Genomic DNA, 13176 nt, shown 5'->3' on the forward strand with positions numbered 1-13176 from the left:
TAAATGATAAATGAGCGCATGCCATTGATACACTCTCCAGCTCGGTCTCGCACAAATCGTGTGGATTTGGCGATTAAACGGGACATTTCAAAGGGTCGGCGAAAACCGCAGCACAATAAGCACACGCTCACCGTTAGCAGAACGAGCGAGACGTTACACAACACCAGAACACGTATGGAGCTATACAAGTTTTCTTGACTTTTTTAGGTGGAGATGTTTTATACATAAGAATAGGTTTTCCCCTTTTGTCTGTCAACAAAACAGGTGCTAAGATGTTAAAACACCAAACTGAAACCTTTTGCAAGGAATCATGTCTGCATTAACCACAGATACTTGTGGTGAAAATACAAAAAAAAACATGCTCTGACAGTATATGCATTGGTCCACACCAGAGACAGCCTTATTTCGAGCCTAGTCTCAAACAGTGTTTGACCAGAGGACGTCAAAAGGCGAACAACACAAAGACAATCACTATCAGGACAATGAGAGCTCGGGGTGAGCAACTACATTTTAACATCTAAACACATGTTTTGTTGCCAGAAAAAGGGGAAAACCCATTCTTATATTTTGCTCTGAAATGTATGTAAAGCAGGTGCTGCGATGTTGTAGGACTGCTTTAACAAAAACAATTTAAAGGCATACATGATGTGCAGTAGATGCAAGCAAATTTGCATAACTTGACTTTAAATAAATACTCACACTTTTCTGTGTGCAAAGCCTTGTGCATTATATATTTTCTGAACCGGGGTGCCTTACTTTGGCCCTACAAAACTGGAGCTTCAAAGAATCCCAAGATGCTTTCTGAGGACCATGTGCTTTTGCAATTAATCATGATATATGTGTAATAAACGACTGGACCACGATGTCTGGCTCAGTGTCCTTTATTCGGTTCGTGCTGTACACCCACACGGCTGTCTTTACTCTGTAGCTTCTCCACGGTGCTGACTCCAATGTCGGCCCGATCCACAACAGCAGCCCCGCTGCTGTTTCTCTCACACAGCCCCCCTTGGCTGTACTCGCTGCAACTCCTCTCTCTCCACAGCTCTGACAGCCTCGTGCTGTCTCCCTCTCTCCCTCCGCAGCTCTGACAGCCTCGTGCTGTCTCTCTCTCTCTCCGCAGCTCCTCCTGGCAGCCACACCGCTGCCTCTAACACGCAGCCCTTCTGGCTGTCTCCTCTGCAGCTGCACACCACTCCGCAGCTTCCTCTTGTCTTCGGGGTTGGCTCCCGATGGCCGTCGGCGCCCCCCCCTCTTCTCACTCGCCCGCGTGGCCTCACTCTTTTCCGCTCACACCCCGACTGACTTCCCCTTCCGGTTTACCCGCTTAAGGACCCGAACCTTCCACCCACGTCACATGACTCCACCCCCCGTGACGTCACATCCGGAAGGTCGCTTACGCCCGCATTACACCACCCTCCCCCGTAGAAAAATCCCAGCCGACCTCGGCTGACCAATAGCAAATCGTAATGCGGCGAACCGAGCTTCCCCCCCTAAAGGACACTAAGCATACAATGTAACAGCAAGAACAACAACAACAACGCAATTAACATCAACGAACGTACAAAAAGCATGCAATAAATACAACTGTAAGAAAAAAAAAATAACAAGACAGCAACAATCAACGAAACGTAAGCGATTTGGAACGTGTGCGGGTCGCCGGCCCGTCCCGGACGGTCGGCGGCCCACTCGCAGAACGGGAACGCGATGAAAGTCGAGGAATGACAGGGGGTAATCCCCCTGTCGCAGCTGGAAGTCCACCGACGTCCCGTGTCCCTAAAGAGTTAGTCTTGGGCTTGTCCTGTGACCGTGCCCGCAGCTGGGTCGGAAGGGCTGCAGGGCTCGAAGGTCCCGCAGACCTGGCAGGCGTCCTCCGAGCAGGGCCCCTCGTCCCCCGCAATGTCACGGCCGGCCTGTCTGGAACAGGTACGACAGGCGCTCTAGCAAGATCAATGGACGCAGGCAGGGGAGAGTCAGCAGCAACAGACCCCGGCAAGGCAACATTGGGGGATGACGCATCATGTAAGGGAGCGACATATGGTTTCAAGCGCGACGTATGCACAACCCAGCGACGAGACCCAATCTGGACGCGTGCTGACTGTGGGTTGGGAACCGCAATGAGGCGTACGGGACCATGCCAGGGTTTGTGCAACTTCGGCGAGGTCCCCGGACGTACCTGTGGACAATGAAGCCAGGCTAGGTCCCCAACCTTCCAAGGGCACTCCCCCTCAGACCGTCGCGCATATCGCTCGTTCCGGGCCTGGGCTTTGGCCGTAGCCACGCGGGCATTCTCCCGCGCCTCCGTGACTCGGCGAACCGTGTCCTGAATGTATTCAGGAAGTGGTTTACGAGGTCCCTTCACCCCAGTTCCCAATTGCACATCCACCGGCGGCACGTTTTCCCGACCATACATAAGGTAAAACGGCGAATATCCTGTAGCCGCATGAGGCGTCATCCTGTACGCCGAAAGCACCCCGGGGATGTGCAGATCCCAATCTGATTGTTGTTCACTCACGGTATGGCAAAGCATGGCAGACAATGTCCTGTTCAGCCGTTCAACCATACCATCCGTCTGCGGATGGTATGGGGATGTCCGTACTTTCTTAGTCCCAAGGCCCGCGCACACTTCCGCCAATAATTTAGAAGAGAAATTCCTGCCCTGGTCCGTGAGGAGTCTCTCAGGCGCCCCCTTATCCATAATATACCCAAACAAAAAGGCGTCGGTAATGGCCGCGGCCGACTGATCGGGCAACGGCCAGGCCATCGGCCAACGAGAGAGGTACTCAACCCCTACCAGCAAATATTTATTACCCCTCGCCGATGGTGGAAAAGGTCCCAATATGTCCAGTGCCACCAATTCATTGACTCGAGACACCTGAATCGACTGGAGAGGCGGCACGTAAGGATGTTTCGGCGGCTTACGTCGTGCACACGCAGGGCACGCGCGCACGTGCCCTACGACATCTGTCGCCATGCCGTGCCAAAAATAATGACGTTGCAACGTCAACAAGGTCTTCTGCACCCCTAAATGTAAGAGAGTGTCACAATGGAGGGTTCTAATCAACTCGAATCGCAAGGACGTTTGTACCACCAGGCGCCAACGTTCCTGGAACCCCTCCCGCCACATAAGCAGACCATCTCGGAGAGCGGTTTGCGGCCCCATAGCCGTACTCGGACTCCCATTGTCCCTAGCAGACCGCTTCCGCAAGGACACCAATGACTCATCCATCATCTGTTCCCGGATCCAGACAGACCGCGGCAGATTCAAAACCCCGTCAGCCGGTCCCGGTTCCATCGGAGTGTCCGACTTCTCGACGGCCAACGTAAGCGGCTGAGGGGGGTTTGGAATCGGCGAACACCTATGCGTCCCCGACTCACATTTACAAGGGGCGCGCCGCGGTAATCTGGAAAGTGCGTCAGCGTTCGCATGGCGCACTCCCTTCCGATGTTGAATTTGGAAGGAAAATTCCTGTAGCGTGTCCAACCAACGTGCCAACTGTCCGGATGGCTGGTCAATTTTAAGGGCATATTGCAAGGCCGCATGATCCGTACGCACAATAAAAGAACGACCGTAGAGGTATGGTCGAAATTGCCGTAGGAAAAAAACAACCGCCAATAGTTCTCTGCGAGTGACACAGTAGCGGGTTTCCGCAGGAGACAAGACTCGGCTACCATACGCCACGACACGCTCTACACCCCCTTTAGACTGTGATAACACCGCCCCAATACCTGTGTCACTCGCGTCCGTATCAAGAATGAATGGGTGATCGAAATCGGGATAATCCAATGTTGGGGCCGTGGCCAATAGATCACGCAGACTCCGAAAGGCCGCCTCCTCCGGCTGTCCCCAAACAAACTTCCGTCCTTTACCCGTAAGGAGATGCAAGGGCCTCGCAATCGTCGCAAAACCCGGCACAAATCTTCGGTAATACGAGGCAAATCCCAAAAATCGCCGAACATCCCCCACGGTGGCCGGAGTCGGCCAATCCCGGACGCACGCCGTCTTTTCCGGATCCGTGGACACTCCCTCAGCACTCACAATGTGCCCCAAATAGCGGACGGACCGTTGCAGTAGGTGACATTTCTTTGGTTTGAATTTCAATTTGGCAGAACGCATCCTCGTGAACACTGTCTCCAGCCGCGTCAAATGTTCATCAAATGTGCGGCTGAAGACAAAAATATCGTCCAAATATATAAGACACGTCTCCCACTGCAACCCCGTCAAAACGAGCTCCATCAATCTTTGAAATGTAGCAGGGGCCGCATTCAATCCCATCGGGAGACAGTTGAATTGAAATAACCCCTGCGGCGTACGGAATGCGGTTTTCTCCCGTGAGGACTCGTCAAGGGGAAGCTGCCAAAATCCCGAAGAGAGGTCCAGTGTGGAAAAGAACTTAGCCCCCGACAATGCGTCGAGGGAGTCATCCATACGCGGCAGGGGGTACGCATCTGCCACCGATATCTTATTCAATTTGCGGAAATCAACACAAAATCGCAATTTGCCATCCTTCTTCTTAACCAAGACGACTGGAGCGCCCCATGGGCTGTTAGATGGCGATATAATGTCCGCAGCCAACATGTCCCCACAGAGACGATCACCCCTCTCTGTCACCTGTGTTGCTCTCGCTATGTATGTATCTTGTGATATCTGTCTGCTAATATGTCTGTCTATAGTTTTCTGGTTAGATATTATGTCGCTATTTCATTATACCTGATGATGATTGCTTGTGTTGCAATCGAAACGTCGTATTCTATTATTTAATTTAATTTATTATTTTATCTTTAGACGTGACTTAACCGAAAGAACCAAATAATAATTCCTGCAGTCACGAAAGTTCTAAAATTAAGATGTCTTCCACTGCCCCCCGTACGTGTTCTCGCTCCGCAGGACTCATCCGATGCGAATTTAATCGAATAGGGGCAGCATCGCCCGTCTCAATGTGATGGTAAAGCAACGAAGTGCGGCCCAAATCCAAATCATCGGAGCTGAACACATCGGAATATGTTAACAACAATTTACGCAGCGCACCACGTTGCTCCATGGACAGGGAAGAATTTCCGTCACATAAATGAGCAACCCAACGATCATCCGAACTCCTTGGCTCGGAAACCCCAGCAACAACTCCCCGGCTATGTGGACAATCATGGGTCGCAAACGCCGTAGTGGCATGTGCCACAACCGTACCGGCCGGGACACGGACGTTTTCTCCCCCCGCATTAAGCACCTGTAAAAACGGTAATTGATCCGGCCGGACGATGGTCTGTGCCCCCACTAACGCCAACCCGGTTGTTATCGTGGCGGACGGTGACAACAAGACCCCTACTGCTCCTAGCCGATCAGGCAGGGGCTTCCGATACCGCAAGGGTATAAGCATCTGTGTACCAGGTGGGATGTCCACAGATGCGACGGACAGCGCCTGCACTTGTACGGCCGAAGCAGGTCGCCCCCAGGGCGACGGCAGAAACGAGATTTGACGGCCCCCCGGCAGTTCAATACAATTCTCATTGATTTTGATCAAAATGGGCATCTTAGCCAAAAAATCGGTGCCTAACAAACAAGGAACCGCCAAAGATCTCGATATCAACACAACACCCGAGGCCGACACATCCCCAATAGATATCTTAGCATCCACCTGACCCACGATACCCATGCTACCCCCGTTCGCAGCGACGCACGACCCATAAACCGGACGCACAGCCCCCGGCGGGATGCCCAACAGATGGAAAATGACATCCGAAATAATAGTCGCAGACGCGCCGGAGTCGACCAAAATGCGTACGTCCACCCCTTGTATAGACCCCGGTACAGTGGACGAGCCCGTAGCGGCCGCGACGACTCTCCGTGCCAACTTGCACCACTGCGTGACCGAGCGACAAGGCCCCGTCGAAGGGCATGCTTTAACCACAACGTTAGGATGGCGCAACGACGGTGATGGGTGAGGTGTAAAGCCTTGCCGAGTGTCTGGTGCGTGCCGACATGCCTGTTTCGGAGGATCTTTAGCCGACTTGACCGGTGCCGAGGCCTCCTGCTGCGGCGGAGCCGGGAAGCGGGCCCAGCAGTCTCTGGCGTAGTGGCCCCTACGCCCGCAGCGGAAACATTCGGCCTCGTTGCGCCGAAGCGCAGGCCTCGCCTCCTGACGGCCCCGTTCTGGTAGCGCCGCGCGCGGTCTCGGCCCGCCGCGTCCCGTCCATGGAGCGGAGGCGGCCGTCAGTTGTTGAGGGCCCCGGTCATCCGGAACATAGACAGCCTGCGCAGGGTTCCACCCCAGCGCATCCCCTTCTTTGACGGGCCCCCCCGTCCACGCCGTCACTTGTTTCCAGCGACGGAGGTTGAATTGCGCATCGAGACACTTAGCAGCCGTCCGGGAAGTTAGCTTCTCATGCCCACACACAGGCATGGGGATCCCTAGATCCCGAGACAGCTCCAACATTTTCCCTAATATGAGAGGCTCGAGCAGGTCCTGTGGCGTCTCAGGATAAGCTGCCATGGCCAGCTCCAGCACCGCACCCCTGAACGCCACGGGCGACTCCTCTGGTGCTCGTTGTCGTTGAGCGAATCGCCGATGCGCATCATCTGGTGGCTCATAAGCATCGGCCATTTCTTGAAAAACACCACGTAAAGTTGCCTTCTTATCGGTCGTTATGGAACGGAAGAATCGGACAGATTCGTCGTCCAGGAGAGTCGGCAACACCTCCAAAGCCTCCGCATCGGTCCATCTTGCTGTGCGTACCGCCGCCAAGAAGCGGCAGGCGAACGCGCTCCAGTCCCCACCGACGGAAAATTCTTTAACCGTTGTAAGGTGGCGACTCCGACTCCTCTTCCCGCCGTCTTCCAATGGTGGTGGTTGTGATGGCAAATTCAAAATGGCGTCGGCCCGCGGCGTGGCCAAGATGGCGGTTTGGCGCCACGGAGCGCGCAAAATGGCGGCCTCTTGCCGCGTGGGCAATGGCGGCGGCAGGACAGGCAACGTGGCGGCCCGCGGAGCACCAATTGCATCATCCATCGTCCCTGGCGCGACGAGATGGCATAGATGCGCCAGGACGTCCTTAAGTGCCTCCAGTTGTACCGCCATCGCTTGCCATCGTTGATCCGCGTCTGATGATGTCGACGGACCCGCCACCGCGCCAACATCCTCCACTCCCGTTCCCGTGGTCGCCTCAGCCGGGCTCTCCTCCACCACCCCAACAGGATCCGTGGTTGGAGGGAGTTCGTCGTCGTCGGACGAAGAAGCCGATGCAGGCGCCGGATTAACTTTCTTCCTCACTTGTTTCGACATGCCGTTGCACTTCCGACACCAGTGTAATAAACGACTGGACCACGATGTCTGGCTCAGTGTCCTTTATTCGGTTCGTGCTGTACACCCACACGGCTGTCTTTACTCTGTAGCTTCTCCACGGTGCTGACTCCAATGTCGGCCCGATCCACAACAGCAGCCCCGCTGCTGTTTCTCTCACACAGCCCCCCCTTGGCTGTACTCGCTGCAACTCCTCTCTCTCCACAGCTCTGACAGCCTCGTGCTGTCTCCCTCTCTCCCTCCGCAGCTCTGACAGCCTCGTGCTGTCTCTCTCTCTCTCCGCAGCTCCTCCTGGCAGCCACACCGCTGCCTCTAACACGCAGCCCTTCTGGCTGTCTCCTCTGCAGCTGCACACCACTCCGCAGCTTCCTCTTGTCTTCGGGGTTGGCTCCCGATGGCCGTCGGCGCCCCCCCCTCTTCTCACTCGCCCGCGTGGCCTCACTCTTTTCCGCTCACACCCCGACTGACTTCCCCTTCCGGTTTACCCGCTTAAGGACCCGAACCTTCCACCCACGTCACATGACTCCACCCCCCGTGATGTCACATCCGGAAGGTCGCTTACGCCCGCATTACATATGTATGCAGAATACGTTGCCTTATGTACCAATCAAAATGCTGCAGAACAAAACGCAAGATCACAAACAATGAACGCCGTGCGCACTTGAGACAAATCCTAAATGGCAATGGCGGGAGTGGTGTTTTCAGCTTGCGTCTAAAAAAGTCGAGTCACGACCACGCGTGGACATGAATGCATAGCACGGGGCCGCGCCTCCTATAACTCACCTCGATTTAGCTATATATCAGCATACATCACACTTGCATGTCTATAGACACCGGTGACACAGAGTGAGGAAAGTTTGACGGTTAAAACATTTATAACGGTCCACAGATAGGGAGCGATGAGGAAAGGTGCTTTATAGTGTTTTCAATAAATAACGGAGGGGGGGGGGGGAGACAAAAATGCACGAAGGTCATCGACACAAAGTTCCCAAAGGGAGACGCGAGGCTGTCTTTGGATAGGCGCGGCTGGGCGGAGGCCGTGGCGGCATGTGAGGGACGGGATATTTTTTCGTGTGCAGGCAAACACACGTGGCTACTGGCAACGTGTTTTACGGCTCGTCTCTTTTCAACACATACATTTTCAAAGGGAGGTGCCAACCTTTTTAACACCTTGGAAACGATATGCCCCGTCCGTGTTCTCACTTTTTACATATTATTTAAGTTATTTCAAAGGCAACTCTATTTTAGCCATAAACCTCCACTTTATCTGTACTCTCTAGCCTGGTTTGTCATTTGCATTGCAGCATTTTTTTCTCGTGCAAAACTGCCCCAATATTTCGCTGCATTTTATTTACGTGTTGAAGACATAGGTGTAGGTTTCCCCCCTCCCCATCCTATCAACAGTATTCACGAGTACCGCTTCTCATCAGAGCTTGCAGGCACCGGATTAATTTTTTAAATGAAAAACAGTGCTTGCTTGCTGCATTCCTTGTTTGCTCAGATGTGAAGCCGAGCTATTGTGTGAGCACCTTGCAGTGCCCGTTGTCACAATCTGTAAATCTTAGCGGCAGTTTATGTCTGCACTTGGTGTGTACGTTGCACCTGGTTGGCCAGCAAAAAGTCATCCTTCTCTGTCCCCATGCATGCACTTACACACTCCCCGTCCACTCCGCAATAAAATGTGGACCTGCCCCAAAGATGGTAGATATTTTACCGTCTCGCAGATAGAACGTGCCTGGCATGGTTATGCCAAGGGGCAGGGGAAATCCACAGGAGCAATTATGTCACTAAACAATCCTCCTTTCAATTGTGAAACATAACGTTGCCTTGGAAAATGGCAATTGCCACGCATTTAATCAATGACTTCATCGCTGAAAACATTTTAAATTAATTAATCATGTTATAATATATTTACATTGGGGTTCGTCATTAGGTTAAATTCTGATTTAACTAATGATAAATTCAGTAATTTATCCAAGTGAGAACCCAATTACATATCCTCCAAATTGTTCGTGTTATTTTTAAATACAGGATGTATTTAAATAAATCTGACTTGGGGTTACTATAGCAACATACCACAATAGGTCTGATCGTTGACATTTCTGCGACACGAGTATCAAAAGCATAATTTTCTGCATGGAAAAAATATATAATGTCCTGCCATTATTTAAATAACATAATGGGTCATATTGCCAGTGGTGTAACAGCCTCGGACAAAAACATATCATCACCGTTATCATGCTGACACTGCCTTATAACGTCGGTGGAGCAGTGGCTCAGTGGTTGGGCACATCGCATGACGAACCCGGCGACCTACGCTCAATTTCCCACGGAGGTATTAACTTATTTTTCAAAAGCAACCTGGCCACAAATGACAGCTCAACAAAGTGGCTTATCACGTGGAAATTTACAGAAGCAAAATAATCTAAATAATCTCAATGTATGTTTATAAATGTGGAGGGAAAAACCATCAAAGGACCCGGAGAAAAAATCCATGCGACCACGGGGGGAACATGCAAACTCCAAATATTCCAGCGTCAGGGTTGGGATCAACCCCCGACCTCCAGCATTACCAGGCAAAGAATATAACATCACATGACCGTGGCGCCTCCTACATAAATAAAGTATACAAGTTCAAAGTGCATCATTAATTCCCAAGCACCATAAGCCCGGCGACCTGGGTTCAATGCCTGGCCACGGCGAACATCAGTGATCGAGTGATATCTAAACCGGTCATGAGTCTGCCCCCCCCCCCACTTACCAATCCATGTCGACAAGCGTGAAGAAGCACTGTCAACACAACCCTCACGACAAAACATAACCGTGTGCAGGCCTTCATCCAGCAATGGATTGACAAGGCGCTGTATGGCATCGTGACAGAATAAGGTAGCCGTGCTGGATGTCATGGGATATTTATCTTGCTGCTTGAAAAATACTGGTCAGAGTACGGACTTATTTGAGCCCATCATGAAATCTCTTTAGACGTCCATGGTAATGGTAAGTGACACAGATGAAACTGCAATGATGTTTCAGGTGTTATTAAATTGTAAAATTTAGCTAATAGCTACTTGTTAATAGCTCTAATTATTTGTTAATAGCTATTTCGTGTTGATTAAATGTAAGTGTCAAGTGTTAATTACACGTTTGGTTAATTATTAAATGATCCAACTCAGCTGGACATCACCTATCACACACGAAGCTCTGATTACTCTGGCTCTGAGAGGTCTCCCTACATGACAAAGGTAAATTTGTATCATCCCGGAGGAGAGAAGTAAATTGATCTGAGCTTGGTTTCAACCTGGCTACTTTGGTATTTTTGAAAGCATTTATTTCTAATCGTGTTAAATACCTCATTTGAAATGAATATGCACTTGGGTTTCATTATACATTTTGTTTGCATTGTGCAAGTACATACTATCTGATGACATTTTTTCTAATGTATAAGTTTACATGCTTTTAAAGTTGAGTTGAACTGCATTGTGTAGTTGTATTCTTTAGGTTTGTTAGGCCTGCGTTGTTCATTAAGCATGTGTTGCACTGCACTGATGTTACTTGTTGACCCACTTATCTCTTGCGAGAAAGTGTTTAAGTGTCGACAGGTAAAATAAAGTATGTCCACTGCCATGAGGAGCTCTACTTCATTTTAACAAGAACTGAGATATAAAAATTATAGAAAAATACGAAATATTGTTCGAAAAAGTGCTACATATTACAACAGATCATAATTACTACACATACTTAAAAGCACCATTTTGAGGCATAAAGGTACGTGGGGAACATATTTTAAAAAAATGGACTACTAAGCGAACGTACTTATATCCCATCAACAGATTGAGTGCTTGGGGGAGAGATGCACGAATATAGGCGATGTCCCCCATCCCCTGCAGTCATCCACAGATTTAACTGGAATACAGCCCTAGGGGGATTCGTGGTTTATTTTATTTTATTATACTCATCACAACCCCACCCCACAATCTGGCCTTCCACGTTTACAACTGACAGAGGCTGAGAGAATCACTACGTTCTGGCAAACGTAAAATTTACACGGCTTAATGCACCGCTCCTCTGGCTCATCCAATTAATGCATGCGCACCTTGTAATCTTATTTACTAATCTGGCCGGGCCTCGCGTGTTTGTCAAATTTGTTTCTTAGCATATCAAAACTGGATTATAGGTGATCATACGCGGCATATGTTTAGACCTTGGTTCTGGGAAAAAATGTGCCTCGCCTGTGCCTTTAAAGGCTCTGTTTGTGAATTTTGGATTTGTTATTATGGGGTATAGGATACAGCCGTGGTGTAAAGGTTAACATACTGGACTTGCAATCCAGAGGTCTTTAGTTCAATCCTGCAGCATGGTAGTTAAAACAATTGACAAGTTTCTTAAATCCTCGCATGTGTCCACCCAGCCTCTGATTAGCACGGTTGGCTATGTACGGTGCGAAAGATCTTCAACAATAATACGGCCGTATAAATGTTTTCACCAATGTTAGTCAATCGGCAGTGTGGAAAAGCAGGCCAAAATATGTTCCAAGTGGGGCTCGATAGAGCCCCATCCAGTGGAGGCCCTTCCACCAGCAATGGCGTGAGCAAGGAATTGCAGGGCTCTGCACCACTACCTTTGTCATACAGAGTGTGCATTGGAGCTTTGTTCTGACCAGTATGGTAAACCGTCCCTTACCTGTGCCTCTGCCCCAGCTCTCCTTGGCTTCTCCCACGTCCAGTTCTTCGATGTAGGGGTCCTTGCCTGCCCGGCCTGATACTCTATACACACACACAAGTGAGGACGTCCTGCAATTACTTTACGTATCGTTACAACAACAAAAAAGTGTTCTTCTTTGATCGCCCAGTGAAGCAAAAAACGTGGACTGCTACTAGAATGCATAATGACCACTGGGTACCAAGTATAGGGAGTATATACCCACCTAATCCTTCAAGTTAGTAGGAAATTGCTCGTTTTATTATACCATGATGGGCATGCACAACACTGATATGACGGTGGAGCAGTAGTACAGCATCACATTTGCTGTGATGTAAAATTAATTCGCATACGTAGAAAGCAACGATGGGTAGCACTGATATAATTATGGCATTTGGCTACTCCATCAGGGGTACGAAAGGCTATAACATTTGTAAAAATAAGGTCAGATAATTCCATAACGCTTGTGATTAATAAAAATAAGGAATTACTCAAGCAAAATGAGTCACCAGAAGATAGGTCAATAAAAACAGAATCCTTGAGGATCGGAGAAATGCAGGGCCTATATAAATATACAAATACATTTTAAATCACCAAACTCTTAACAGACAACAAACAACTCTATCAGCTCATGAATGTTCTAATTGTTTTAAGAGCAAAATAGCACTCTTGGGGGATGAACTTTTCCAGTGTTTGTTCCAAGAACATTGGGAAATCCGCTATCATTACAGTGATGTCAGCTTATTGGCCTTTGATCATCACTGGTTTCTATATAAACATAATACTAACAAAACATAATTCCAAAAAGCGTGGCTTTGATCAGATTCCCTCAAATTATATTTTAACAAGTTGTATAATACCTGACTCGAAAGTGGACATTTGGCACAATGTCTAAAGTTGTCACGTGTCATACTTGTACAAAAATGCTTCAGGTGACCTCAACCATGCCTTTAACTACAGAACAATTTTCACCCTTCCATTGCACGTACAATTGCACACATCTTTATTTAAAATCTCCTTGTTTGGCATGGGCAGTATTACATACATATACGTGCATAAATTTCCATTAGGATTCTGCCAATCAAACTCAACCGAGACTGTCCTGGTTAAAATTACTCATGATATACTGCAGAACAGATATGAGGTAAGTTATGCTGTTGCTTGACATGTCAGCTGCTTATAAGAT

The 13176-nt window shown here is 49.5% G+C and overlaps 1 protein-coding gene across 1 annotated transcript in view; it reads right to left on the bottom strand.

The window, feature by feature from the left end:
• CRTAC1 (cartilage acidic protein 1) overlaps positions 1-13176 on the bottom strand; it is a 634231-nt gene that overhangs the window by 219524 nt on the left and 401531 nt on the right. The window contains exon 9 of the mRNA XM_078593311.1: positions 11973-12055. Within this exon, the coding sequence (XP_078449437.1) occupies positions 11973-12055 (83 nt within the window). The remainder of the gene's footprint in view (positions 1-11972; positions 12056-13176) is intronic.

This window comes from Lampetra planeri, chromosome 4 (assembly GCF_965212315.1).
Source record: "Lampetra planeri chromosome 4, kcLamPlan1.2.h2, whole genome shotgun sequence".
NCBI lineage: Eukaryota > Metazoa > Chordata > Hyperoartia > Petromyzontiformes > Petromyzontidae > Lampetra > Lampetra planeri.